At 52.7% G+C, this 26232-nt stretch overlaps 7 protein-coding genes across 7 annotated transcripts; 2 read left to right on the top strand and 5 right to left on the bottom strand.

The window, feature by feature from the left end:
- Nucleotides 1-172: 172 nt before the first annotated feature.
- On the bottom strand, nucleotides 173-2175 carry BP01DRAFT_395167 (FAD binding domain protein; the record flags this gene model as incomplete). Its single annotated transcript, XM_025578381.1, has 3 exons — nucleotides 173-813; nucleotides 910-1406; nucleotides 1559-2175. 3 exons carry the CDS (start codon nucleotides 2173-2175, stop codon nucleotides 173-175), a joined length of 1755 nt encoding a protein of 584 aa, XP_025427351.1.
- A 426-nt stretch (nucleotides 2176-2601) lies between these two features.
- On the bottom strand, nucleotides 2602-4620 carry BP01DRAFT_407226 (uncharacterized protein; the record flags this gene model as incomplete). The annotated part of the gene is made up of 1 exon (XM_025578790.1): nucleotides 2602-4620. The coding sequence occupies exon 1, from the start codon at nucleotides 4519-4521 to the stop codon at nucleotides 2602-2604; it is 1920 nt and encodes a 639-aa protein (XP_025427352.1). The 5' UTR covers nucleotides 4522-4620.
- Nucleotides 4621-5906: 1286 nt separating this feature from the next.
- On the bottom strand, nucleotides 5907-7951 carry erg13 (hydroxymethylglutaryl-CoA synthase). Its single transcript, XM_025572927.1, has 3 exons — nucleotides 7592-7951; nucleotides 6449-7527; nucleotides 5907-6390 (listed from the first exon to the last, which is right to left on the bottom strand). The coding sequence occupies exons 1-3, from the start codon at nucleotides 7752-7754 to the stop codon at nucleotides 6253-6255; spliced, it is 1380 nt and encodes a 459-aa protein (XP_025427353.1). The 5' UTR covers nucleotides 7755-7951; the 3' UTR covers nucleotides 5907-6252.
- A 2486-nt stretch (nucleotides 7952-10437) lies between these two features.
- BP01DRAFT_360499 (M28 family metallopeptidase) lies at nucleotides 10438-14004 on the top strand. The gene is made up of 2 exons (XM_025575928.1): nucleotides 10438-13324; nucleotides 13393-14004. Exons 1-2 carry the CDS (start codon nucleotides 10865-10867, stop codon nucleotides 13576-13578), a joined length of 2646 nt encoding a protein of 881 aa, XP_025427354.1. The 5' UTR covers nucleotides 10438-10864; the 3' UTR covers nucleotides 13579-14004.
- Nucleotides 14005-15137: 1133 nt separating this feature from the next.
- On the bottom strand, nucleotides 15138-18583 carry BP01DRAFT_306034 (DUF1765-domain-containing protein; the record flags this gene model as incomplete). The annotated part of the gene is made up of 2 exons (XM_025572217.1): nucleotides 15138-17667; nucleotides 17721-18583. The coding sequence occupies 2 exons, from the start codon at nucleotides 18581-18583 to the stop codon at nucleotides 15138-15140; spliced, it is 3393 nt and encodes a 1130-aa protein (XP_025427355.1).
- Nucleotides 18584-22679: 4096 nt separating this feature from the next.
- On the bottom strand, nucleotides 22680-23261 carry BP01DRAFT_418796 (ATP synthase subunit H; the record flags this gene model as incomplete). The annotated part of the gene is made up of 3 exons (XM_025579355.1): nucleotides 22680-22945; nucleotides 23076-23154; nucleotides 23235-23261. The coding sequence occupies 3 exons, from the start codon at nucleotides 23259-23261 to the stop codon at nucleotides 22680-22682; spliced, it is 372 nt and encodes a 123-aa protein (XP_025427356.1).
- A 1053-nt stretch (nucleotides 23262-24314) lies between these two features.
- BP01DRAFT_305983 (transcription factor SUA7) lies at nucleotides 24315-25352 on the top strand (the record flags this gene model as incomplete). The annotated part of the gene is made up of 1 exon (XM_025572215.1): nucleotides 24315-25352. The coding sequence occupies one exon, from the start codon at nucleotides 24315-24317 to the stop codon at nucleotides 25350-25352; it is 1038 nt and encodes a 345-aa protein (XP_025427357.1).
- Nucleotides 25353-26232: the final 880 nt, after the last annotated feature.

Raw genomic sequence — 26232 nt, forward strand, 5'->3', positions numbered from 1 at the left:
TGGCTAGAAGCTTTAACTCGTGGTGCAAAGTCTACTACCGTGAAACACACACACACATGCATTGAGCAGAAGGGCTGTGTTAACAAATGCAAGCAGGTAGCATCTTGCCTCAAATAGGCTGTGATGGAGATTACTAGTAGTAGTAGTACACAGTCAGTCAGTCTGACACAGCCTAACCCTCAACATCAACATCCACCAAACCAGCAAACCGATTCCCTAACCCACAAAAACACTCCCTCTCCCCCTCCCTCGGCCTCCGCCTCCGCCCCAAGACATCCTCCATCGCCCACGCAATCCGCTCCGCCCCGAGCCTCGCCCCCTCGAGATTCGCCGCCCCGGGCCCCAGCCTCAACGCCGCCATGCGGCCGGTCACAAACAAGGGCACCCCTTCATCCCACATCAAGTCCTCCGTCAAGCACGGCAAGCCCTGACTCGTGTCCACGGGGTAGTCCCGCAGCATGCGGTGCAACAGCGGCATCTCGTTGACATCGGCCCGCATCCCCGTCGCGAAGTAGATGTAATCCACCGGGGTGTCCTGCAGCGCGGGAATCGGCGGCTCCGTTTGTAGTCGCCAGGTGCGCGAACCCGCACAGTATCTCCGTCCGGTAATGCTGGTCTGCGGGTGAATCGCCACACGTCCGGTCGCGACATGCTGCTTGAGGATCTTCTGGTAGCGCGGGGTGATGCTGCCCCCGCCGCGCGCAGCCTGGATCATCTCCAACCGCTCCTCGTCTGTGTCCGCCGACCAAAATCGCGCCTTTTCGAGGTTTTTGAACTTGCCCATCCAGTTCAGGGTGAGGTCGAAGTGTTTCACTTCGCAGTTGCGGGGAGTCAGTTAGCTTACGATCAGGACCAGCTTGAATATCCAGGGGTGTCTCGGAGATGGGGGGTTAGTTTTGATTTACCCACCCTTGAAATCCGATCGCATCAACAACCAAACCCTACGCACCCCCTTCTTGATCGCCATATCCACAATCTGCGCCGACGTCAACCCCCCACCCACCACCACCAGATGAGTCGGCTGCCCCTGACGGATCTTCGTCTGCACGTGGGCGCTGGGGAACCCCCGGATCTGGGAGCTGTGACACGCCCCCTGCTGTTCGGTGGGGGTGAGGGGAAACGGGAGATTCGGCTGCCCGCCCGCCCCGGTGGCCAGCACGAGGGCGCGGCTGTAGTGCTGTGTGCCGTCGGCGGCGGTCGTGGTGAAGATCTTCCCCTGCGCCTCCCCGAACAGCTCCGGCCGGTCAGTAAACTGGATGTCGGTTGCTTCGCTCGGTCGGATCTGTCCGGGGGTGTTGAGCTTGTAGCGCGCGACGATGCTGTTGCAGTAGTCGGCGAAGAGGCCGGTCGAGGGGGAGAAGTAGTCTTTGCGGTCTCGTTCGTCGATTTCGGGTTCGGCGGGGATTCTAGCCAGGTGCGATGAGGTGAGCTGTTAGCATGAAAAAAAAAAAAAAAAAAACTACTGTGAAGCCCAGAGAATATGGACAATGAACCGTACCTCCCTCCCCGGATCATTTTCTTCTTCCTCCGATGCTTACTCAATTCCTTCCCCACACACCCGGAAATCTCCCACAGATCCTTCCCGCGTGAGGTCTCCTGCGTATACGCCAGCATCCCGTCGCGGTCTCGCGGGTCGACGTGGAAAAACATCGGGCTGCGCAGTTGCTGGATCTCGAGGGTCTGGAAGGCGCGGTTCCACCGTTCCATCCACCGGGCGCCGGTGCTGTCGAGGATGAGTGTCGTCGGGGTGTCTTCGTTATCGACTGAGGAATTTCTGGAGGTTGAGTCCGTTGAAAAGGAGGAGGAGGAGGAGGAGGAGGAGGAGGAGGAGATAGAGGAAGAGCGGGAATGGACCAAGTCGGGTTCGGAACTCTCATCATCTTTCATATTGTAGCTGATGCTAGGGCTCTGATACTTCTCCGCCCTCACTCCCCTCCTCGCCCGCCCGTGCGCCTGCACCACCGTCATCCGCCCCCGGTGCTTGTTGATCCAGTGGTACCGCTGGTGCTCGTCGTCGGTGAACATGGCTGACGGGGTCTCTTCGCGGAGACGGGCGGCGACGGCGAGGCCGCACGGGCCGGCGCCGATGATGAGGAGGTCGTGGAGAATGGGGGTAGTAGTGCCTTCTGGAGGCGAGGAGGGGGGTGGTTGCGGGGCTTGGTTGGGGGGGTTCATTCTGGGTGTTTTCTGGAGGAGGGAATAGGGAGCAATAACTCAACATAAAAAGCGTGTGACTCGAATGAAACAGCACCCAACCAGTGAGTGCTGCATGCTGAATGCTGAAGGGGTTTATAATGTCCGTACATCTCCTCAGTCCTCGTAGGTAGGGTTTCCCGCTTCCCCCCGGGTACTCGATATCCCAAGGTCCTCTTGCGGTGGGAATCACCTTCAACTACCTGAGGTCACATCGCAGTGGTCTCATTGACGATCCGAGGACCTTGCAGACATAGACCTCTACAGTAAGAATCATCCCTATCCACACCAGTAATCAAGAAGAATGGTCCATTTTGAATTGTTCATCGACCAACCTAACAAAAGATCTACTCGGCCACCTAACGGTTACATTACTCCCATCATTATCAACCATCAATCCCCTTCCCCCTATTTATGCCACTTTTTCGTCCTCGGTTCGGTCGTCATCGCCCGCGAACGAGGCACCCCGCCGCCCTCCCGCCGATGCCACGCATCCTGCGGCCACACCCACCCCCGAACCCGCTTGGCATCCCGTCGCTCCCCGATCTGCGGCTCGGGAATCCATTTGTCCTTCCCGTCGGGGAGAACGCGCTGCCGAGTCAATGCCCCCGGCCCGCCCACATTGAGATGGGCCGACGGCTGCGAGGGGAGCGGCACCGACTTTGACAACATCAGGAGAAAGTACAGCGCCAGACTCGCTGTCATCGGCCCCTCGAGCCCCTCGGAGGGCATCCGGTAAGCATCCAGAACCGGGGATTGGCTGGCCAAGGAGCTGTCGTTGGAGGGGGCCGGTGAATGGGGATAGGGGCATCGATCCGCCGAGTAATCCCCATAGGCCGCCAGCTTGGTAGGGATAGGCGCCGACACCTCCAAGAATCCAAAATAAGGCACATCGTCCCCCTCGTCACAGCCCGCCCGTACACACACCAGCTCAATCTCAGTCAGAATGAACCCGTACCGACACGAGTGCTCGCGCATGCACCGCTGCAGATGCGCCAGTCCGTTGAGGTATTCGACCCGGCGGTGAGGCGCTTCGTTGCGCATCCCCGTGTTCCACCGATCGAAAGTCTTGACGATCCCAACGAGTCGTCCGCGCGGAAGGCCCGCGCTGGTCCGTTCCGTGTCGGATGCGTAGTTGGCTAGAAAGTGCGGCCCTCCGTAGTTTTTGTTGCCCGAGACCCGCGGAATGGGAGCATCGTAGAGAGTCAGATGGTCCGGGCCCTGCGATACGGCTAATGCTGCGTTCACTCGAGGAGCGTAGATGTCTCGTAGCACATTGATCAGAGCAGCCTCGGAGTCAGGTGACAGGTGAGAGCTGGGGAGTACGTTCACGGGGGTGAACTGGGACGGAATGGCTGTCTGGAGAAGTTTTGAGAGCCCGTCGACCGAGTTGATGGTCTCCAAAGAGAAGGACGACCAGCTGCGCAAGTTGCGAATGTCCCACCAGAAGTAGTCGTGCAACCCCCGCGTGGGGATCACGCTGACGTTACGAACAAGATTCACTGCTTGAGTTGGCGCAGTGAGATAGGAAAGTAACGTGGTTGAATCCCCGTCCGTCTGGTGGCAGGACCCAACCGGCGAGCACTGAGCGCTGGAAGTCCGCGTGCAGCTGTAGGGTGAGCCTGGCAGTATCAACGGCATCGGGACCTCACTGGGAGGCCAAGTTCTGGGATGAGACGGCTCCGCGGGTGACTCGACATACGCTGGATACACCACAATGTTCGGTGTGATAGGCGTGATAGGTGCGGTGAGTGTGCCCTGGGGCTGGATCAAGCACCTGGAGACTTGCCGGCAGGTTGAATATCCATACCGACCCTCTTTCGAGTCATCGATGATAGAGGTAGATACCGATCGAGTGTGACCACCAGCGGTTTTGCGCTTGTACGACGGCGTCAGACTCACTGGCGATGCTAAAGACGGTCCACCTTGTGTCTTGTAAACAGGAGGAACCGAACCAGGGGATGCTAAAGCGAGATAGTCCGAAGCGGAAGCCCGCTGGCTAGACCGAGAAGTGGGTAAATTCACTAGGCCCGCAGGGTTGCGCGTGTTGGAGAGAACACGACGCTGGCCTTGAGGCCCGCTGGTAGATTTGGGTTCAATCACTATGTCCTGTGGCCGAATCTTGGGAAGCAGTGCAGGGCCATGATGATGCCGCGGAGGTGAACTGATGATTGGACTTGTTGTCACTGTGACAGCGGACCATGGAGAAGAATTATTAGAGTATAGAGAAGAGTCAGATGCGTGACGGCTATGGTTTGCACCGATGAACCCTTGCAACTGCATCGCAGGCGGGGTGGAAGGCCGGTAGTAGGACAGTTCGTGAGACATGTTGGCTGAGGCTGAATAAAGATGGAAAAGATATTAGCAAGGAAGGACCAGCTTCCAAGGTTGTTGCTAAGGGAGTTTTGCTGATGGCTAAGAAACTAGACAAGAGAAAAGAACTGTCGAGGTATGTCAAGCTTGACTCATGGCTTCAAAACGCGCACTGGTCATGGCATATTTGGATGGCGACGGCCTTGACATTTAATGCTCTTCGATCCGCAATCCATAAGAACCATCGTGTTCCAAAAAAAGAACAGTATGGCCCGAGCCGGCTGCAGATGGCATGAAACGAGGAATCTCCATATTGACGCCAGGCTAGCAGTCAGTCTATCGGTTCAGGGCATGATGGCACGAAGATCGGTCCCTGGATTGTTCAGTGTCTGCTGGAGGAAGCGCGATACAAACGGCCCTAGGGCGAGTGGGCTTGTTTCAGCAAGCAGTCGCGCGTTAAGATGTTGCTATATTTTGCATCATGTTCTCTTCTTCAGATCTGAACCAGACAGTCGGTTACCTGTGCAGATTATGGTTCGTCCCCGGCTGCAAAAGATCTAAATCCGGCAGCAATTGCGTTTCATCTATTCTGGGTAATTGCACCTAAATAGGTCGTGTATCTCGCCAGAGCTGCACGTCCGGTTCGTTTACTCGATGGGCGGCAAGAGGGGTATTTCATGGACACATCCCGTTGCCCTTGATGCTATATGCCCTCACGGCGCATAGAGAGAAGTGACTGCAGGGCTACTTAGGCGCCGAGGGTTGTGGGACCAGAGCCCTTGTCACGCACATTGGCTGTGACTAATCAGGGTCGCCAGTATCAGGCAATAGGCGGCATGGAATCAACAGCGACTTCACCCTAAGAATATACCCCGGGGAAGCAGTAATATATGGGGGCGTTCCAAACGTCGCAGTAGGCGCCGGCCGAGGTTGACCTCGGCGCCTGGCAGCCTGGGTGGCTCTTCCCTCACGAAACCTGCAAGTAAGCGTTTTCTTGCTGGATGTATTGAGCAAATCATGCCAGCTCATGATGTAAAGCAAGAGGAAAGTTTGTTATACAGTTTGTTCGTAGAGTCATGTCGCATGAAGCAGAGTGAGGAACAAGGCAGATGAACTGGAGGAACTGAGACAGATGAACAATCGGAAACCGGCGGGCAGTAAACCCACTAGCTTGTGGCTAATTCGCACGAGCAAGCACAGTCCTTCGAACGGGCGGCTACCAGGTTGTCAGTAGAATTAGCGGAGCATGTCTGCATGCTTTACTTTTGAGAGATTCATTGTTTCTGTGCTGTTGGGAAAAGGTCGAGGCAGGCTTCTTAGCCTGGTAGTCACATGACTAATCTTCACTCTCGACCGTGAAAGCACAACACAAATCAATTTGATGGGTTTGAAGTTGAATGGATATTTTATTAATCTAAATTAAAGAAACAAAAAATGGCCACGATATTCGTAGACCGCCCGTAAAAATGCATCCCAGCACCCGTCTGGGTCTGAAATCGGCCTCAATCCGAAGGCAACAGATAGAACAATATGTGGAAACATTAATGCGCCATTAACATTTGGCATGGGAATCAAACCGAGAACCCGTCAACCAAATTCTTCTTCTCCACTGGGTTCGACGGCTGGGTGAAGGTGGGCAAACAAAATCATCATGCATGCTGTGGGAATCTAGAGAGTCGTCTAAAGAACTGATCATGTCCAAAGAAGCACAGTCGAAGGAATTTCCGTCAGTGTACTAGTCGTTATTTAGGCCTTGACCTCGTACTTGCGGCGGAACATATCGTCCACCTCAGTCAGGTAGTAAGTGCCGGGGAAGAGGGTTTCCGTGTTTCCGGAGGGCTTGAAGTTCTTCTTGAGGTGAGCGTGCTTGCGGAGGTCGCACATCTATTTCATAATCAGCATTCCATACCAAGAAGTAACCAGCATTCAAGTGGATTCTTACGTCAACATAAGCCTGGGGAGGAAGAACAACTCGGCTGTTGAGACGGTTGATCAAGTCGAGCTTCTCAACAATGGTCGAGACATCACCGACAACCTTGGCGCTGAGCATGGAGCTGGCGAGACCACTGCCGTACGAGAAGATACCAACGCGCTTGGGCTGGCTGGGATTGAACTTGACGTAGGACAGCAGGCTGGCCAGACCGGCCCAAACGGTACCAGTGTACATGTTACCGCAGGAAGTGGCAACCTCAATGGCAGGCTTGACACGCTCAGCAAAGCGCTTCTTGGTCAGAGCCATGAAAGTCTTCTCGACGTTCTTGTCAGTGAGAGACTGCTCGTAGTCCAGGTCACGCAGCTCGGGAGCGACCTCGGCGAAAGCGGGGTGGGTAGGGTTGGCAAGGAAGTCATTGTATAGCATACGTCCGTAGGACTTCTGGACCAACTTGCAGGTAGGGGCGTGGTAGGCGAAGTAGTCAAAGCGGTCCAGACCGGTCTTGGACTCGTCGGACACGCCGTTGGTGCCGTTCTGAATCTTCTCCTTGAGGACCTTCTCACGGGCGTTGAAAGCCTTGTAGCAAGCATCCACAGCCTCGGTGTAGCAGCGAAGAGAGAAGTGACCGTCGACAACAGGGTACTCGCTGGTCAAGTCAGGCTTGTAGAAGTCGTAGGCGTGGGTGACATAGGAAGCACGCAGAGCGGTATCCAGCACAATCGGGGCGTCAGGGCCAATCAGCATGGCAACACAGCCAGCACCACCAGTGGGGCGGGCAGCACCCTCGGCATAGAGAGCAATATCACCACAGACCACAACGGCATCTCTACCATCCCAAGCAGAGGACTCGATCCAGTTCAGACTGTTCAGCACAGCGTTGGTGCCACCGTAGCAGGCGTTCACGTTGTCGACACCTTCAACGTTGGTGTTACCGTGAGGAGCCAACAGCTGCATCAGGACCGACTTGACGGACTTCGACTTGTCCAGAAGGGTCTCGGTACCAACCTCGAGGCGGCCAACGGAGTTGGGGTCGATGTTGTACTTGCGCAGGAGGGAGGAGAAGGTGGTCAAGCAGATCGAGTAGATATCTATGAGACACGGACTATTAGCCACGTTACAGTCAAAAGAGAAAAAGACCCAATGCAAGCATACCTTCACGGTCATCGCAGAAGCTCATCTTGGTCTGGCCGAGACCGATTGTGTATTTGCCTTCGCTGACGCCATCGAACTTCTCAAGCTCGGCCTGGTCAACGCACTGACGAGGGAAGTAGACCTCAATGGCCTTGATACCAATGTTCTGGGGACGAGCAGCCATGGTGGAAGATTTGGATGGGGGAAGTGGGATGGTGGGGTGGGCGGAAGATTAAAGATTAAGAAGATAAATTTCAAAAGGCGAAAGAAACTTGTATAAGTTCTTAAGAATCGCAAGAAGAGAGAAATAGAGAGGGATAGAAGGAGAGGGAGAGTTAAAAGATCTTAAGTAAAAAGAAGGAAGAGAAAGGAAAGGGGGGGGGGGAAAGAGTCGGTATATAAGTTGTCTGGGTGGTGGTGGTGGGTGTGGGCAGCAAAGCAAGCTGGCTGCTGCTGCTGCTGCTGCTGGCACAAGAATGAATTGTATCTACATTTCATGCGAGTAACTAACCATTTTTGCCCCCGGTTCCTTGACTAACAAAACTAGCCTGCAGGGGGTGGGGCTTACCGGCCGTCCCTGGTTGGTGGGTTTGGTGGCCTGAGGCTGTCCCCGAGTCTGATTGAAATTAATTTCATGTTGTGCTGCCCGGTTCCGAAATCTACTCACATCCTTCCCCGACAGTGTGGGATCTATACCGATATCAAACTACATCTACAGCCATCTTGGAATGAACGCGTTTCCCTTCAATCATTTCACAATTACTGTTACTTGTCTGTGTTATCGAGGATGACGCGGTTTGAGACAATTTCTGCGGAATGTGCTCCAACAGTCAGATCCACCTCCTAATTTCCACACTTGTTCATCTGAAAGGTGTCCAGGATCTGGTATACGCCGTACTCTTCATCCTATCTCCCGATGCGGTTGATGCGAACTGTTTCGATCCAACCACAATTGCGCCCCCCCAGCGCATATTACACAACTTGCCTTTCCCTCCTTTAGTTTGACCGACTTCTGTCTGTCCGCAAGAAAGAGTTTCCTTGTGCCCTCCCTTCGGCTCCGTACTCTGGATTTTTTTTTTCCTTTTCACCGACACTTACGGAGGTAAATCGCGGTATATTCGGTCTACCACCACAACAAATGGGCCAACCCACTTTTGGAGAAAGGGGTCACTCTGCACGTCACAGTGCGACTGGACACCACCTAGTCGATAAAATGGATAATAAATCCGTACTCTCACTGCAATAGCTCGGTATGAGCTATCAGAGTATGGAGCCAGATCTTATCCTACACCTGGTCGCGGTATCTTGTAGTACTTTCGGACTGCTGTGCACCTGGTACTCCGAACAAGACCGCCCAATCAGCATTGCCGAGTGAGAAGTAGTCGTCTACACCTATTGTTCTACATGGACAACAATATGGGCAGGGCTCCCGTGTACTCGAGTGCTTTCATCCAGCAAAACTATCTTCTCTTCCTTGTATCTGAACGCTGAGTGGGGAGAGCCAGCCATTGATCCACCTCGGACTTTCTGCCAACCATCCTAGTCTCTGCTATCTATCATCGGGTGCCCTCTGACTTGTGTTACGATGGAGTGAAACCATGTTGAACCTCAACAGGTGGATTGTAGTTCACGTCGGGACTGCCGGGCGGGAGGTTGCCATTGTATGCCTTGAAGGCCGTATGTCAACTTACAACAGCGACAGCGAGAGCGACAAGGACAAACAAGAGTAGAGAAGACCCAGATGCCGGAATCAAGTCCTCCGTCATGGTCAAACAAATATCCACCCGATGGTCGGAGGGAGGTAGGTCACCAGAGCGACTGGAGCCTGGCGAAATAATCAATCTTATCTTGTGGATCTGGCCGGTGGGATCTGTAACAGTATACACAGTAGGACGCTCCGTTTTGCCGAGATTGCTCAATGCCCAATCGTCCAACTTCCCAGACAGGACTTTCAGGTGGGTTCAAATCCCCAACAGCGAGACGAAGTGATTCTTTGGCCTTTTTTTGTATGGACTTGGGTTTTTTCCCGCATAGTCAGTAGAAACTAAAGAGTCAATGAACAGCCATCCGCTGCCCCTCTTGTTTGACATCCCACCCACACGTGTCTGTTATATGCCCACAATAATAGCACAGGGCGTCCAGGGTCCACTTGCCTGCGCAAGTTCTTGCCATCGACTCCAGTTTTATCCAGCAGCCAGCGACTTTCCGTGTCACGACAGCGGATCTGAAACTCGGAGACAAATCGACAACAGTCTCAATGCATTGTAAGACATTGCCTAGGGAGATTGGATCGATGCTCATCTTGAAGAAGTTTGTTCGACTCTGCAATATCATAAAAATGCTTTCTGTCGCATTCAGACTCTTTGCGTATCTCCAAAGGCCCGTTCAGTACACTTGTTGTTGAGTCGATAGTTCTAACTTAGCCAACTTGCTGGCACTTCCTATGCGAGGCTTTACGGGTATAGTAAGCGCTTTAAGTAAGTACGTGACAGTACAGATAAGAATACACCTACACGCACCACGGATATATGCTGATAAGGATAGATTACAGTGTACGGAGCTGTAAGTTATGCTCTGTGACGGTATCTCTAGCAGGACACCCAATCCATCCTGCCTGTGCAGCCACCTGTGGCATCATCAACAATGATGCTCGGCCTTGACTGAACGGCATACCAGTGTCGTTTTTTTAGACGAGACTACACCGGAGAACCGTTGAAAATGTCGATCTGTGACTGTGCATGCCCTGACGATCCGGGCGGGTGAAATCTGATTCCGAACACTTCTGCCTGCCAGTGCCGAGAACTAATAATGGACTGCGCCACGCGTTTTCTCGTAAGCCTCAAAACGAGACTCTCTGACGGGAGGCGGCTTGATCCGGGGAAGACCGACCGAACTCAAACTAATCATCTGTCCTTCATCTCTAATCCTCTATCTATCGATCGATCCATCCAGGCTGGCTACTTCACTCTTTTGCGCGAGTCCATTGCTTTGCTGATTCGTCTAGCCGCTATCAACTTCATTCTAGAATCCCTGAACCCGTCGGCCCCCCCTCCCTCTCAAACCCCGTAACCCCCTTCTCCTTCTACATTGACACACCCCCTCTCTCGTCGTCTTCGGGGGGCTTCTCCTTTTCAATCGTTTTTTTCCTGTCTTCAAGGCTCGCCGTTCTGGGAGCATGTTTGCGCCTGTTCTTTTTGTCTCAGTCAGATCATGATCCCGCTGATTCCCCGCTGATCTCGGTATCTGTGATACTATCGAAGTCGCACGGCTCCCGCACGCTCCATACCCTTCGTCATGGGTAACGACCAGAAGTTCGAGTACGAATCCCTCCCGATTCCTACCTACGAGGAGGCTGTCGGCGCCCGTCCTGGCTCTTCCCGATCCCACCTCGATTCCTCCGACGAAGCAGGCGACCATGCTGAACGACAAGGCCTTCTGCACCGGAGTGGTACGGATACCACTCCGCGGGCGGAGGCGAGACCGCGTGGCTATCAGCCGCCCACCGTCGAGTCCGCCCGGAATAGCATCGATGACCTGGACTCGACGGGTTCGAGATCGGAACGGGGTTCCATGGAGGAGCTGCAAAGGGAACTCGACCAGATGGACGTGGAAGATGGCCCAGAGTCATCCTCGCGCCGCTCGCAATTACGCTCGCGGTTCTCCAAGCGATTTAACAATCTGACTCGCTCCCTTTCATCCTTCAACCTACCTTTTCGTCGCTTCCTCCCCACATTCCATTTCACGATACGCCTCGATGAAGCTCGCGTAGGGCTGAAAAACAATGCATGCATGATATTACTACGTCTGTTCGGCCTGTTCCTGGTGGTCACCGTGGTGTATGTCTTCTTCATCTCGGACATATTCAACATGAATTCTCGATTTATCATGGGGCAGTCCTACAGTGCCGCATCTGTGGAAAACTTTGTTCAAGGACATATCAACGAGACCAACATTGCTGAGAATCTGAAAAAGTTGACCGCGTACCCCCACATGGCTGGTACAGAAGGTAGTTATGTGCTCGCAGAATGGGTGGAGTCGGAGTTCAAAAAGGCGGCTTTTGATGAGGTCGAAATGGAGGAATTCCAGGTGTACTTGAACTATCCTACAACCGACGGCAGACGGGTGGCTATTGTGGACCCGCCGCAATTGGCCTGGGAGGCAGCACTGGAGGAAAAAGAAGAGCAAACCTTGGTCTTTCATGGACATTCCAAATCCGGGAATGTGACTGGCCACCTGGTCTATGCGAATTTCGGCTCCCGCGAGGATTTTCAGTACCTCGCACAGCAGGGTATTGACGTAAATGGATCCATAGCGCTGGTTCGTTATGGGGGCACAGAGTCCGATCGTGCTCTGAAAGTCAAGGCCGCCGAACTAGCCGGTGCATTGGGCTGCATCATTTACTCTGATCCAGCGCAGGATGGCTTCGTTCAGGGTCCCGCCTATCCGGAGGGGCGTTACATGCCCGCGGATGGAACACAACGTGGAGCGGTCAGCTTGATGTCCTGGGTGGTCGGAGATGTGCTCTCGCCCGGATTCGCATCCACGCCGGACGAGAAGAAGAGGCTCAAGCCAGAGGAAAGCCAGGGCCTGCCGAAGATCCCTAGCATTCCTCTGGCCTGGCGCGATGCACAGAGGCTCTTGCAAGTCCTGCATGGCCATGGTGCGCAGGTGCCAGACACGTGGGTTGGTGGTGTTACAGAGGTGAATGAGTGGTGGACTGGAGCCAAGTCTTCCCCAACCGTCAATCTTATGAACCTCCAAGACGAGGTGGAAAGACAGCCGATTTACAATGTGGTTGGCCGGATTATGGGATTAGAACAACCGGAGAAGAAGATCATTATTGGCAATCACCGGGACTCGTGGTGCCTGGGAAGCGCCGACCCAGGCAGCGGTACCGCCGTGTTTCTGGAGCTGGCCCGAGTGTTCGGCGAGCTTCTCACCTTCGGCTGGCGTCCGTTGCGCACTATTGAATTCGTCAGTTGGGATGCGGAAGAATACAACCTGGTCGGTTCGACGGAGCATGTGGAAAAGGAGCTGAAGGCGCTCAAGGAACATGCTTACGCCTATATCAATGTCGACGTTGGAGTCAGCGGCCACGAATTTGATGCAGCGGGGTGTCCCCTCTTCGAGCGGGTCATCACGCAGATTCTTGGCCGCATTGCGGACCCGATCAGCAACGAAACATTGAAGAATCTGTGGGAGAAGAGCAAGAAGAGACTAGGTCCGCTGGGCGCGGGAAGCGACTATGTGGCCTTCCAGGATATCGCCGGTACCTCGAGTGTGGACTTTGGCTTCACTGGCGAACCGTTTCCTTACCACAGCTGTTATGAAAACTATGACTGGATGACGCGGATCGTTGACCCCGAGTTTCAGTACCACAAGATCCTTGGCCAATTTTGGGGCCTTCTGATTCTGCAGATCGCTGACAGCCCAATCCTGCCCTATGATCTCGAAGGCTACGCGGATCACGTTGGAGGGTATGTCAGCGACTTGGAGAAGTATGCCAAGTCGAAGAGTGTCCCGGTTGCTGAGACAGCCTCGAAGGCCACGGTGACCTTCAAGCCTTTATATGAAGCGGCCGAAAGATTCAAGGCCAACGCGGCGCATTTTCAGAAATGGGCTCAGATCTGGCACGATGCGGTCTGGGGCGCTGGTGGGTTCGAGAACAACGTGATGGCCGTGCAACGACTGTCGTACAATGCGCGGATGGCTCATTTTGAGACCAAACTCTTGGACGACAGGCCAGAAGGCGGAGTAAGTGTTTTTTTTGGGGGGCGGGGTTTCTGATTGCAATCATAATTTTGAAGCTGACTGGATTCCAGGTTCCGAACCGAACGCAATTCAAACACGTGATCTTTGGTCCTGAATTATGGTCGGGCTACGATCCGACTCTGTTTCCTGCCATCCGCGACAGTCTCGACTCGGGCAACTGGACTCTCACGCAAGAGTGGATTGACCGAGTGTCGGAGATAATCACCAGTGCGAGTGAAAGTCTCATTCACGACTAAGGTTGTCGTGACTCTGCCTTCTATCAGCAATAATCACTTTTTTTATTTCCCATCTTTCATAGAAAATACCCCCTCGCCCCCTCCCACTTGCCATCATCCCACCCCATCCACTCCACTGCATAGTCTTCCTCTGTTCCGTCGCTTCCCTTACTCTTGAGTGTGTTCTAGTTCCATTCTGTGTGTATCATTTGCGCCCACATCTTGCGAGGAGCCGGCCTCAACACATATACTCCCTCCCGCCCGTAGATAGACAGACCATCTTCACACGCTCGACGGCGGACACTCCGTTCCCTGGCTGCCGTTCATCTCCTGTTTTTAGTTCTTTCTTTATCTTTTCTTGTCCTCACATTTCCTGGCCCTGTACCTATCTGATCCTGATTGAGAACACAGTTTTCGTTGGTCATGCTTTCTTCACGGCTTGACTCGGTAGCTGCACCTGCTCCAGCTGTTCCTCTGTGGAGAAAGAACTGTACAGTGAGTATTTATATATATTTATAAGGTAGGTAGGTGTTTGTGTCTGTATATATTGATCATCGCTGCTGAGTGGCACATACGTCCTTCATCTCCAGGTTAGTTCCTCGTAGTAGTTGTAGGTATGTTGGTGGCGTAGTGTAGTGTGTGGTCTTTTACTCATCAACAAAACCCCCCTCCCATTCTTGCTGCAACAAGACACCTGGTACGGAGGCTTCGTTAATTGTTGTCGACATAACTAGTTAACTAACTTACCGGTACTGTATGATGACTAACTACGGGAGGAAGATTAACTACAGTACCTCAGTATGCATGCCACGTGCGTGTTAGAGATGGCAGAAAAAAGTACGAGAATGTGAATGTATTTTCCCTTCACAGTTTCGTCCAATATACCTCGCTTCTGGGGGCGCTTGTACACTGCTGTGGTTTGGGCGGGCAGGCACAACAGGCACACAGGCACGCAGACATGCAGGCGGCGTAAGTATACTACCGTACCTCCTACCCACCAGTACTAGCTGAGGGAGGTTGCAGTTACCAATTTCAGCATTGAAAAGCAGGAAACACCACTCGTGACGGAATAATTACTAAGTCGGTAGTAGTAACTAGTAACTAACTACCTCAGCTGAACTATTAGACAAAACGGACGAGAGAAACGCCCAGAACCAGCCCGCCTAGAAGAGAACGCACGCTGGTACAAATGCATTAAATTGACTTTGCAAATCAATAATTCATCAACCAAACACCCTAGATATGCTGTATGTATGAACTTTGCGCCGTGCCTCTGTTTTATGTGTCAAGATCAATGTCAATCGGTCAGTCAGAAACCCTGGTTTTATATATAGAATACATGTGGGTGGGGGGTATGGGTGGCTCAGAAGATTAGAAATTCATGCATTAGGGTAGGCTGTAGTAGTAGTAGTAGTAGTCCCCAGTGGATATGCTTGTGACCATAGACAGGTTGCAAAGGAAGAAATCTGGTGGAGAATATCTGCTAGGTCGTCTGGGATGGCGGGAGGTGCGGTCATTTTTAAGGTCTATTCCTGCAACGGAACGAAAAGGAAAATGGATGATGGCATGTACAATCATCTTCACTTGCGGAAACTCTCAACGCCCAGCGTTGGGGTTTCAACCAGTCGGTCGCAGGGCACACCCTCGTCGCGTCGGCGCGCGAAGAAGTTGTCGCACTCCGATACAATCTGCGCCCACTCCGCCAGCGCTCGGCCGGCATATTTACTTGCCGCGAACCGATCGTTCATGGCAAGTTTGTAGTCTAGCTCATCCGTCGTCTGTTCGGAGTCGGCAGTGTCTTCCGTTGGCGTCTCCTCCGGGTCGTCCGAGTAGGGGTTGGTCTGCGGTCCCTCGCTCATACCGTCTTCATCGCCCTCAGTCGCGGACACGTACTCTGACGTCGTATCGCACTCTGATTGCTTGGCCAAGGTCTTCCGCAGCTGAAGGTGTAGCTGCGCCCCCACGGGGAGGCAAGGGGTGAACAGTCGCTTGTTCTTACTCGGCCACTGAGGCCGATCCATCCATTCGAGCGAAAACTTGAAAGAGTACGGCTGGTGCGCTGTTCGGGGCCGAACCAGTTCCCCAGGCCCGTTGGGCTGCCGCCACTGATTGTCTTGGGACTTCTCCGCGGCCCCTACAGCATCAGAACCAGACGAGTCTGATTCGTCCGAGCTACTGGACGACGACCCTTCACCGCCATTCTTTGAACTGGACGAACCTCCGAACATAGCTCTCAGAATACTCCATTTCTTCTTCGCGGGCGGCTGATTCTCCGTGGACTCTGGTTTCGACAAGCTATTATTTGAGTGTGCTGACTTCTCCACGGGAGTTGGGGGGATGACCCGATCGAAAGAAACGAAGAAACTAGATGGAGACAGCTGGTTGTCGCACCGAATGATGATGATCCGACGCCCGGGCGCTGGTGTACAGGGAGCGGACGATAAAGGTGCCGAGATGTCTTCCTCGGCTTTGGCCTGGAAGGCCAAATAGTACTTCCAGGTCCGCTGCAGCCGGTTATAGAGTGTCTCATATATGGTGGTGTCGAGCGGTGTCGGATCATCGCTGAATCGACCTAACCTCCAACACAATAGACGCTGAAAGTAAGCCCGAACCATAGGACTCCAGTGGCTGAAATAATGGTAAAACACGAGCTCGTCCAAGAGAAAGTGCAGACAGAGATCGGCTTTTCTCTCTTCCGAAGCAGTCCAGGTACTCCAGATGCAGAAGAGAAAGGCGAAGACACGCACTTCCGTGAGAGAATTGTGGCTCTGCATCATCTGACGGCAAACCTTCAACCAGAACTTCCAATCGAACAAGTCGACTTCCATGGAAAGAGAATACCGTGTAATAATGGGAATGACCTCTTCAACAAAGTCACACAAAAGGAAGCACGCGTTGTGATCGAACAGGGAAGTTTTCTCGGCTGCTGCTCTCATAATGGTACCGAAGGACTCCGCGTACAATAGCCTGGCATGGTCCGGTTCGAGAGAAGATTCCGAAAGAAAATCCCGAAGCAGAATGATCAGACGATTTTCAGCCATCAAGCGATGGCTGTTCGCGGTTCCTAGAGGAAGTGCTGAGACAGCTGCATCGGCACCTTCGATGAAGTCGTCGAACGTGACGGCTGATGCGGTATGGGTGCTATCGGGTAGCAGAGGTACTGACTGTTTGTATAGTGTATCCTCGAGAACGACTAGCAGCTGTGAGTGAATAGGTAACAGGCCAGGAGCCAGGATACGTTTCGACTTTTCTAGCTCCGGTGGCAGCGCATCCGCATAAAGCACATGGATGTATTTCACAAAGACAAAAAAGAGATCTGTGTCTCGACCGCACCATCGTGTTGCCCAAGGACTCTGCCACGGGATTTGAGCGGTACTTAGGGGAACATCGGGTTTCTGACGAAGGTATCGAACAAGTGGCGTGTGGGCATAGAATGATAGATTCCGCAAGGCAGCCGGAAAGTTGGCGGTGAGTTCCTGGGCCAACGCCCGTGTTCCGCTACCCTTTTCCAGCTTTGACTGGTCGAGTATCCGCCGGAAGATGGTCGTGGGTGTATTCCATAACCGCACAAGGATATCTGCCACGCCAGGACAAAAAAAGAATGCATAGGCACAGGCTTTCCCGCAGAAAGCGACTAAGCTGGCCGGAGCATGTCTCATCGACATCCGTTCCACCACAAAAGCCATCTGGGAGAGCAGATTCTGAATGAAGATATTCCTGATGTTGTGGTGGATAGACTCCAAAAGAAAGTCCGAGCCTGAGGAACCATCCGAGGACTCAGAGATCGACGTCGATGCATGCTTCAAGGACCTCGACGAGTTTCGACTTGATGGGGGCATGGGGAAGGGTATTCTCCATTCCGGCCGCGTCATTATTCCCACCACCGCTTCCAGATATACAGGTCTATCCGTTCCGGATATAGATTGATTGTTCTTGCCGTTCAGCATCTCCATCAAACCAATCCACCACTTATTAAGAATGTTCACGCGACGGTCTAGGTCCTCAGGACGCAGCTGTTTGAATGACGAGTGCGAATAACTGCGATTGAGAAAGGGCAACAGGGAAGAGCGAATGACATTTGCCTTCAAAGCACTAGACTTGGACTGGAATCTGGCTTGAGATAAGCAACAAAATCGCGCATTGGCAGTTTGAAAAAAACTCACTTTTGGAAATCTGCCTCGAGATTGCGGAACACCCCCCACAATTCGTCCTTTTTGCGTGGAGCTTCCATGCTCGAGCTTAGAGTCGCGGTGACTGGCGTCTTAGGCATTGGGGGAAGCACTGGTGTCGAGACGTTGAGTGATGCAGCCAGCTTTTCCAGGGACTGTCTTGGCATCAGCGACTGAGGCGATGCGCTGCTGGGGGTACTCGGGCCGTCAGATCGGCTTTGAGTGACGACAGCAACCATCGGGCGTCGCGGTCGCTTGTTGAGGATGGTTTTTCGGCGCGCGGGGGTCATGCTTTCGGATTCAGTACCCGAGTCCGATTGTAGACTCGATCGTGATAAACTAGATGATGCTGCGGGCGGGTTCAACGACGATTGGTCCTCCGTCCGCAGGGATCGAAGCCGAGAACTCTTCCCCGATGGAGGTGAATTTGATAGCCATGGTTTCCGAGCCAAGCTGACCAATCTCCCTGACATCGATCGAGCTTTTGAGGGACGAGCAACGGGAGACGGCGGCCTCGCTTCGGTGGTATCTTTGGCCGGCAATGGAGGTGCGTCTGAACCGGTGGTCGGCTCCGACAAGTCCTCCGCGGACACAGTGAACCGCGAGACGGCAATGGTGGGCTTGTTCTTGGACCGGATGGAGGTCCGTCGCAAAATATCCTTGCCCGCCGCTACATCCTCTTTCGACGGCGAATCAGACTGGGTCGGCTGTGTGAGATCGGAGAATGTTCTTCGGAGGCCAGGGTGAGCCGCTGCTTGTGCCGCCGCCAGATCAGGAAGGTGGTTATAACTGGCGGCGTGGTTGAGAAAGGTATGTTCGTCATTGGTTTGGGTCATGACAACTTCGGAAGCAGACATGGCCGGAAATCGTTGGTGAGGGTTATGAATCGATGAGAACTGGCCCTAGATCGAAAGATGTACATGTCCCCCCCAGCTAGCAGGCTTGGTGGACGGTCGGGGAGACCAGCTCCTCCAGAAACAGCAAATACACCACACAATGTTAAACCATAAGCTCAACGAGGAGGAAGTGAAGCATTAAGGGGCGCGATCACTGCAAATGGGTAGCTTGTAGGCGCGGGGGTAGGGCGGACGGGCAATGGATTATGGCGGTGCAGGCAGAGCGTTCGAATAGGCAGAAAGCAACAAGCGAATACGATAGTGGACCACAAGGCGCTGGAGCTGACAGAGTTCCCGACAAGCTGAAACTAAGCGAGGCGTAACACTCTGTCGGAGCGAAGGTATACGAGTCAGCTAATTCTGGCAATGGCGACGGGGAAATGCGCGCGCAGTTGTATGGCGGACGGGGCAGAATTGCGGCGTTTCGGAGGGGGTCGAGAGGTTGGAGTATAGCGGAGGGAGTGGCTTGAGCGAGGGGCAGGGTTGGACGCCGGGGTAACGAGGGGAAACAACAATTTTATCAGGAAAACGACAGGGCTTGAGAGGTGCAGCAAAGCGAATGGAGATTTGGCGACCAAACGAAGAGAATATTTCGAAGGCGTTGACGGGTAGGTAGTTGAGAGGGAGTAATCAACAAGCAAGAATAAAGAGGAGAAAGGAAGAGAGTGTAAGAGGGAGGGAGGGAGGGAGGGAGGAAGCGCGGGAGAGGGAGAGGGAGTGAGCGAAGGGGAGGGAAAGCCGGGCAGAGCTGGAATACGGGGGTTTTCTTACAGTTGTTTGTCGGTGTCGATTTCTAATCTCCTGCGGTTTTTGCTTCTCGCGTATAATTCCCATAGATTGGGCGCAAAGAGAGGAGAGAGAGTAAGTTGAAAGGGCGAGCAAATTCAAAGTGAAGCGTCTCTCCCGTCCAGCTTTTTTTTTTTTTCCTTTATCTCGGGCCAGCACCAGCAGCAATAATCATAACAGCAAGTCAAGTCAATTGAAGATGGGGACTCCCTCCACGTTTAAGGATCTCAAGGGAGGGAGGGAGTGAGAGGTTCCAGCCTGTGGATGTCCGAGCGGTCTGTTCCTGAATTAGGTTTGAAGATTGTGCTTTGTGATTTGTGGTTCATTGGGGTTATGTTTTCTTTTTATTTATATTCTATTTTATGATTTTATTTATTTTATTTTATTTGGGGTTTCCTATTCCTTTTCCTGCATCTGATGATGGTTGTCGGAAGATGATGATTAAATGACTTGACCTGAATGTCCTGACCACGCATGATATCCACTGCCAACCACGTATTGATACCAACAACCAGGATGTACTCTTTTACCCCCCCACCAGACCAACTTCAGCCTGGAATCTACTACTGTTCCTTCTTTGACGCTTGGAAATCCTCGTATCCTCCCTCTTCTTGACCTTTGCTGTTGATCCCAATCAGAAACTATTCTGCCAGGTGGAGAGCGAGCCCGCCAGTCTCGATACCTATAAATACATGGAATCCCTGGAACCCCCTCCCAGCCTTGCATTCTGGGGAAACCGAAACTTTCAATAATCGTTGTCATGATGAATCACCCTACAGAAGGGGGTGACTCTCCTGGTACGGAGTACTTGCTTTGAATAACTACACTAAATGGGAGAGATCAATGTTTACTACACAGTGCGCAGTCTGGCGAATACATCAGATCCGCAAGTACTCCGTCTACTTACGGAACAGGTATCCAAACGATACCATACAGCATCCGGGACCATCGCGACTCAACTACGCAGTGGATTCTGCTGCATGCACGTCCAACCGACAGTCAAGAGGTGGCAGAGATCGAGATAGATAAGTGCTATCTATACCTATCGACTAGAACGAGTAGTGTAGCGGTGGAAGGAGAACCGGTAATATATCCTCTGTGCAGAATGATTTATCCCTATCGTACTGACTACTCCATACTTCCGGTATGGCGAGAGGACCCTGAAGGATGGGTGGGAGTTGAAACCAAACGGCCTCAACCCTATATGGGGCGCAGAAAAAAAAAATAAAACAAAGACAGGGAAGAAGAGAAGGGGCAAAGGAGAGACAGGTGGGCGCGGACATCCGGCGTGAAACCAACTATGAGTAAATGGACTGTGCGTAGAGAAAAACTTGGCACTGCCAAATTTCTCATTCGGAATACCAGCAACGAAAGAAAAGGAAAAAAGGAAGAGGGTCTGGGTGTTTTTTTTCCTTAGACTCCTGTCATGATGCAATCTCTCCTATAAATAATGTCTCTCCTTCTTCCATTGTCTCCCTTGTCTGCGCAGTGGTCTACTTACTAACTATACGGTACCGTGACCCGGCTTCTGGTTTGCCCCATTCGGGCCCCATCGGCTCGGTCCCAATGGAAATGGAGGACCACTCTATCTGGATCGTCTTTATATTCTATGAGAGGACTTGGTTACCTTGTTCCAGTCCCCTCAACCCACTACTGGCCCGAAGTAGAATTCAGGTGTCTTCTAATCTAATCGTCATCCTGGATGATCATTGAAACAGTGGGCGGATTCCTCCCTGCCCGGCTTGGTGTATCCCCGGAGAATGTCGCACAGCCATAATCGGTCCACCGGGAGACAACCGCCTGCATTCCAGGATTATACTCGGTCAACGTCAGGTGGTGGATGGATGCAAGTGAATTGTGCGACGTTCACCACAAAGCATTGAAAAAAAGCTGCGGCTTCATGGGTGGGTGAACTGGCTCTGACTCTTACGCCAGCAGTTCCAGCCACTCCACATCCACCCACCGGCCGAAGGGGATGGATGGATGCTGGCGGCTCTCCCTGTCAGGTTCGTCTCTCGGTCGACTCATGGATCGACTCTGCAGCCTGTATGTAGGTTCTGCCACTAAAGAGTATTTAAACCTTGACGAATCTCATGGTGAGATGTTGTCAACATCACCCACTGCACTACGAAGTACTCCATAGCTGGTTGTTTTCTCCTGCGCACGGGGAGGCCGAACCCACCCAGCCAAAAGCGTAAGATAATCAGAACAAATGGTTACTCACAGTAAAACTTTTGATGGCCAAGAAGGGAGACCAACTCCAGAAATAGCGAAAGAGACCGAAGATCAGAAACCTCCAGACTAGAAAGATCTGTAACCGAAGTTAAGAAACACAGCTGGGCGAGCGGTCAGAGAGTCGTGCTGGAGCTGTCATATCTCGTCCGGCACCCGATGAAGATCCAGAGAGAACCCCCCCTGCATCCAGTCCAATTCGACAGATCTCGTCTGCAATGCTTCTCATCCTTAAAGTTCTGTTCGTGAATGGATGGCTGATGAAGTTCGATTGCGTGATGCATTTCTGGGTTGGGATTCGCCCGCTGCAGACGGAAAACACGTTATTGATCTGCTGCTGCCCTCGGCTCAAGCCCAACGTACTGGCCATACATCGATAGTATGGCTGTAAGGTAGGAGGATGCGCATCCCTTGCGGACCTGGAGCGAGGTGCTCCGGTAATTTAGTCGGTGCTCGACGCCCATGTGCAGTTCTGATGGATGGGCTGGCTGACTGGCTGGCTCCTAACGGTGTGTGGCCCTTTGCACATGTCGCACGATGGGGTCATCAGTGCAGCCGGCTATTTGTATCCCAACCATATCGTATCAGATTTTGCCGGGTGGAGAACGATGGGGTTGATCTTGGAGACTATCGAGTACAGGAGTTTTGGTCGTTGCTGTCACCCCAAGACTAAGTGATTTACTACGATACTTATCAATCGGATCGGATCGATCATCTCCGCCTTACCGCCACAAACAGCGGCCTCAGGCTCGGGAATTCCTCCTGTCCAGGTGGTTCTGGGGGTAATCCCAGTGGCTGGATACAATATAAACCTTGCCGATACAGGCTGCCTCCACTCGAATGCACTCACCGATAACTGGATGTACCAATGATCGATTCATAGGAAAAGAAAGAAAACTTCATATGCTCCAAATAGGTTTTAATTTACAAAGTGACCTTCGGAGGCACAACAACCGGAAGACAGCCCATCACAGCCGTCTCATCACGGTCGCCCATCAGCCCCGCGATATCCTTCTATCTTGCCGTCGAGGCAGGTAACCTAGTGGGCAGCGGGAGTCTCCTCCTCCTCCTCCTCGAACCAGCTCTCCTCGACGGGAGCAGCCTCGCCAGCAACGGCCTGGCCCTCAACCTCGACCTCCTGGCTCTCGTAGGACTGGAGCTCACTGGCAAGGTTGGCCTCCTCGGGGGACTGGGGAGCGGCGGGGGGAGTGAACTTCTGGACGTGAGCATCGGCGTCACCGGGCTTGACGGGAGTGGGCTTGTAGGCGCGGAGTTCACGGAGGTAGAGATCCTGAACAGGGTCGGCTGCGAACGAGAGAACATTAGACTTGCGTTGTGGGAAGGGCACGCGCGGTCGAACACCCGAGGTCAATGCGACCCGAATCATTTTGCGACATTCGACAACGGCGACAGAGCAATGAAATGGATCACCTACCCTGACGGACGGCGGAGGTCAGGAAAGTGCGGCGGGCAACAGAAACCTGTTGCCGCGAGACGCGGGTGAAGAGAGAGCGCTGGGAGAAAGGGTCAGTCACATCGAGGGGAAAGGCCAATCCCGCCAACCACGGAGGGTATATATATATCGAGAACTCACGGAAGCTCTGAGAGACTGGGACATCATCGCGGCGGAGGGGGAGGTGAGATAGACGAGGGGAAAACTCGAGGTGGGTGGGTATCTGCGAGGAGAGCAATTGCTGTCGACCGTGATTGAAAGCCGGATGTTGGAAGTTCGACGTTTGTTCGGGAGGCTTCGGCTTGGCGGCTTAGTCACCAGCGACTGCGGCTCAACTGTCTCCCAGGTCAGGTGCTTTCTGCCTGTTTGCAATTCTCCGCTTACCTGATTCCATCTCACTTCAATTTCCTCTCTCTTCTTTGTTCTTCGTCCCTCAACCTCCCAACTCCCCAGCCTCCTCCTCCTGGACACTCCCGCTTCCACTACCCATTCGGCCTCTCTTGTCTGAGAATCCGACAACTCCTGCGTCGCTCTGCTTGTCTTGATTTCTTGGGATCACAACTTGCAGCGGCTACCTACCAGGTTCTACGGCCCATTGTTCCGTGAGAGCTTAATCGTTCACGGAGACCTTGACTGGTTAATCGCGGTCGGACAAGCTTGGCCCTAAGGCGTGCGAAGGCCCACGAGTGACGAAGGTTGATTGCTCGACGGCTTTTTTCTATTGGGAAAGTGCTATCTAGAGTTGGGGAGCTGTCCGCAGGACGAAGAGTCCTTTACCTGTCTCGAAAGGTAAAGATGCATCAGTTCACCATGGAATCTGATCCCATTCTTGAGGTGTAGGCAAGGTGTCGGTGGCAGCTGGTCTGGATGTGGCCCTGCTTGCTCACCGTCGGGCCCATGTCTATCTGACCTTCACATGATGTCCTCAAGCTGCGAGTTGTCTTCATCTTGCTTGGAAAGAGCTTTCAGGCTAACATGAGAATGAAAGCCAGTGAGACGCTGAGACGTGATCTGCGACTTCACGGTCCGCGCCGCTGCTCCCTTTGCGTTGTTGTTGGAGACGGTTTGAATTGTTCCTGAACAGTCGCCACACTGTTCTCACCGTTATACATTAGATTGTGTGCGCGAAAACGTAAGCCGATCGACAATAGGCACCTTGCTGAAAGCAAGCCGGCCTCAATCCCACGATTCGTTCCGGAGAAATCGAATAGAGAAAAGAAAATGGCTACCCTGAAAGCTGAACCGCAATGGAAGAAGAATCTTTCCGCCCACATAATATGCCCCGAGTGCAAAGAGGTTCCACCGAACCTTGAATTCCCCGGCTCTCACGAAACCGTCTGTGGATCATGTGGACTGGTGCTTGCTGATCGAGAAATCGACATGCACTCCGAATGGCGTACCTTTTCGAACGATGACCAGAATAACGACGACCCATCCCGTGTCGGAGACGCAACGAATCCACTGCTCAACGGTGATCAGCTGGAAACTCAGATCGCGAGTGGTGGATCCGGTCGAGTGCGTGACCTCTACCGCGCTCAGAACAAGCAGTCAAGTGAGAAGGCCAACAAATCTCTCTTGGCAGCGTACAAGGAGATTGGTGCACTCTGCGATGGTTTCAACATTCAGAAAAACGTTGCAGACACCGCGAAGTATCTTTTCAAGATTGTGGATGACGCCAAGGCGTTCAAGGGCAAATCGCAAGACGTGATTATCGCCGGATGTATTTTCATTGCCTGCCGCCAATGCAAAGTACCTCGGACATTTACTGAGATCTTCGCCGTCACCAAGGTCACACGGAAAGAGATTGGCCGTATCTACAAAGCTCTGGAGAAGTTCTTCACGGCGCAGAATCTCGAGCGGATCAACGCCGTGGTTTCGAGTGGTGGTGTCCCGGATCCCAACGACACCTACACCGCGACCACCTCCACCAAGCCCAGCGATCTCTGCAACCGTTTCTGCAACCTTCTCGATCTGCCCTTCCAGGTCACCAGCGTCTCCTCTGCTCTCTCCGATCGTGTCACGACCATGGGCGATCTGGCCGGTCGTTCCCCTCTGTCCATCGTGGCCGCCTGTATCTACATGGCTTCTTACCTTATGGGCCACGGCAAGTCCGCCAAGGAGATTTCTCAGGTTGCCCACGTCAGCGATGGAACCATTCGGGGCGCATACAAGCAGCTTTACGCCGAGCGCGAGCGCCTGATCGACCCCGAATGGATCAAAGAGGGCAAAGGTGATCTGAAGAACCTGCCCGCTAGCTAAATTGTTCTCCCGGTTTTTCTTTCAAGAACGTAAGGAACACAGCAGCAATTTGCTAGGCAGATTGCTCTGATCTCTGCAAACCTAGTCTCCCTCCCCCATACTCCATAAAACCATTTGTCTCTAGCTCAATTTTGACCATTGGACGGACCAAACAAACAAAAAAGCCAAAAACAAAAACAAATTTCCAAATAAAAGATACCCTTTCTCTCAAAGATTTTTCTCTGTATTGTTCTACTACTCCATATCCGTCCAATTTCTCGATTTTCCGTTTCTCCTTAGCCAAGAAACAAGTTAGTTTTGACTTTGAGATTCAATCTGTGGTGGTGGTGGTGGTGGCTGCTATACATAGCAACGAAACTCCCAGCCCTCAGCTGCCTGCTCCTCCTGCCTTAATCCCCCTCAGTTCCCGCTATGCCTAACTACACCCAATGCTTGTTTCTTTATTTTGCAGTGTTTCGTTTCGCCCGCTCATCCAGATGTGTGTTTCTGTCATTTCATTTGTGCTCTACTTAGCTGAACTGAACTTGACGCGCTCGAGTTAGATCATCTGTCTAGTCCCCCCGGTATGTTTACATTTACTAGCTACCTTACCTACATGTTTACGATAAATTGGAACCTATTGGGTGTTTCTGCTAAGACCGGACGTAATGTCGTAAACCTCTCGAAGCACAGCGTAGTACAGTAGAGTACGTACCTTATCTAGATATCCAACATGAAATTGAAACTGGTTTAATGAGGACATCCCGATGGGTGGTGCATCTTCCCTAAGTACATAGTACATCTTTTGAAGTATATACAGTGCTGGTTAACAACCATAATTATCTACTAGTAGCTTCTACTTGGTATAGTGGTATAATTTCTCGCCGGTATATGCTTCTGA

The sequence above is a fragment of the Aspergillus saccharolyticus genome (genome assembly GCF_003184585.1).
Source record: "Aspergillus saccharolyticus JOP 1030-1 unplaced genomic scaffold BP01scaffold_48, whole genome shotgun sequence".
NCBI lineage: Eukaryota > Fungi > Ascomycota > Eurotiomycetes > Eurotiales > Aspergillaceae > Aspergillus > Aspergillus saccharolyticus.

What these genes read in the sequence shown, in the direction of transcription:
- erg13 (XM_025572927.1), bottom strand. Translation starts at nt 7,754, where the DNA reads ATGGCTGCTCGTCCCCAGAACATTGGTATCAAGGCCATTGAGGTCTAC. An exon ending in CTTCTGCGATGACCGTGAAG is followed by an intron (nt 7,528 to 7,591) that starts GTATGCTTGCAT and finishes CGTGTCTCATAG; the next exon opens with ATATCTACTCGATCTGCTTG. An exon ending in CTCCCCAGGCTTATGTTGAC is followed by an intron (nt 6,391 to 6,448) that starts GTAAGAATCCAC and finishes ATTATGAAATAG; the next exon opens with ATGTGCGACCTCCGCAAGCA.
- BP01DRAFT_360499 (XM_025575928.1), top strand. Translation starts at nt 10,865, where the DNA reads ATGGGTAACGACCAGAAGTTCGAGTACGAATCCCTCCCGATTCCTACC. An exon ending in ACGACAGGCCAGAAGGCGGA is followed by an intron (nt 13,325 to 13,392) that starts GTAAGTGTTTTT and finishes ACTGGATTCCAG; the next exon opens with GTTCCGAACCGAACGCAATT.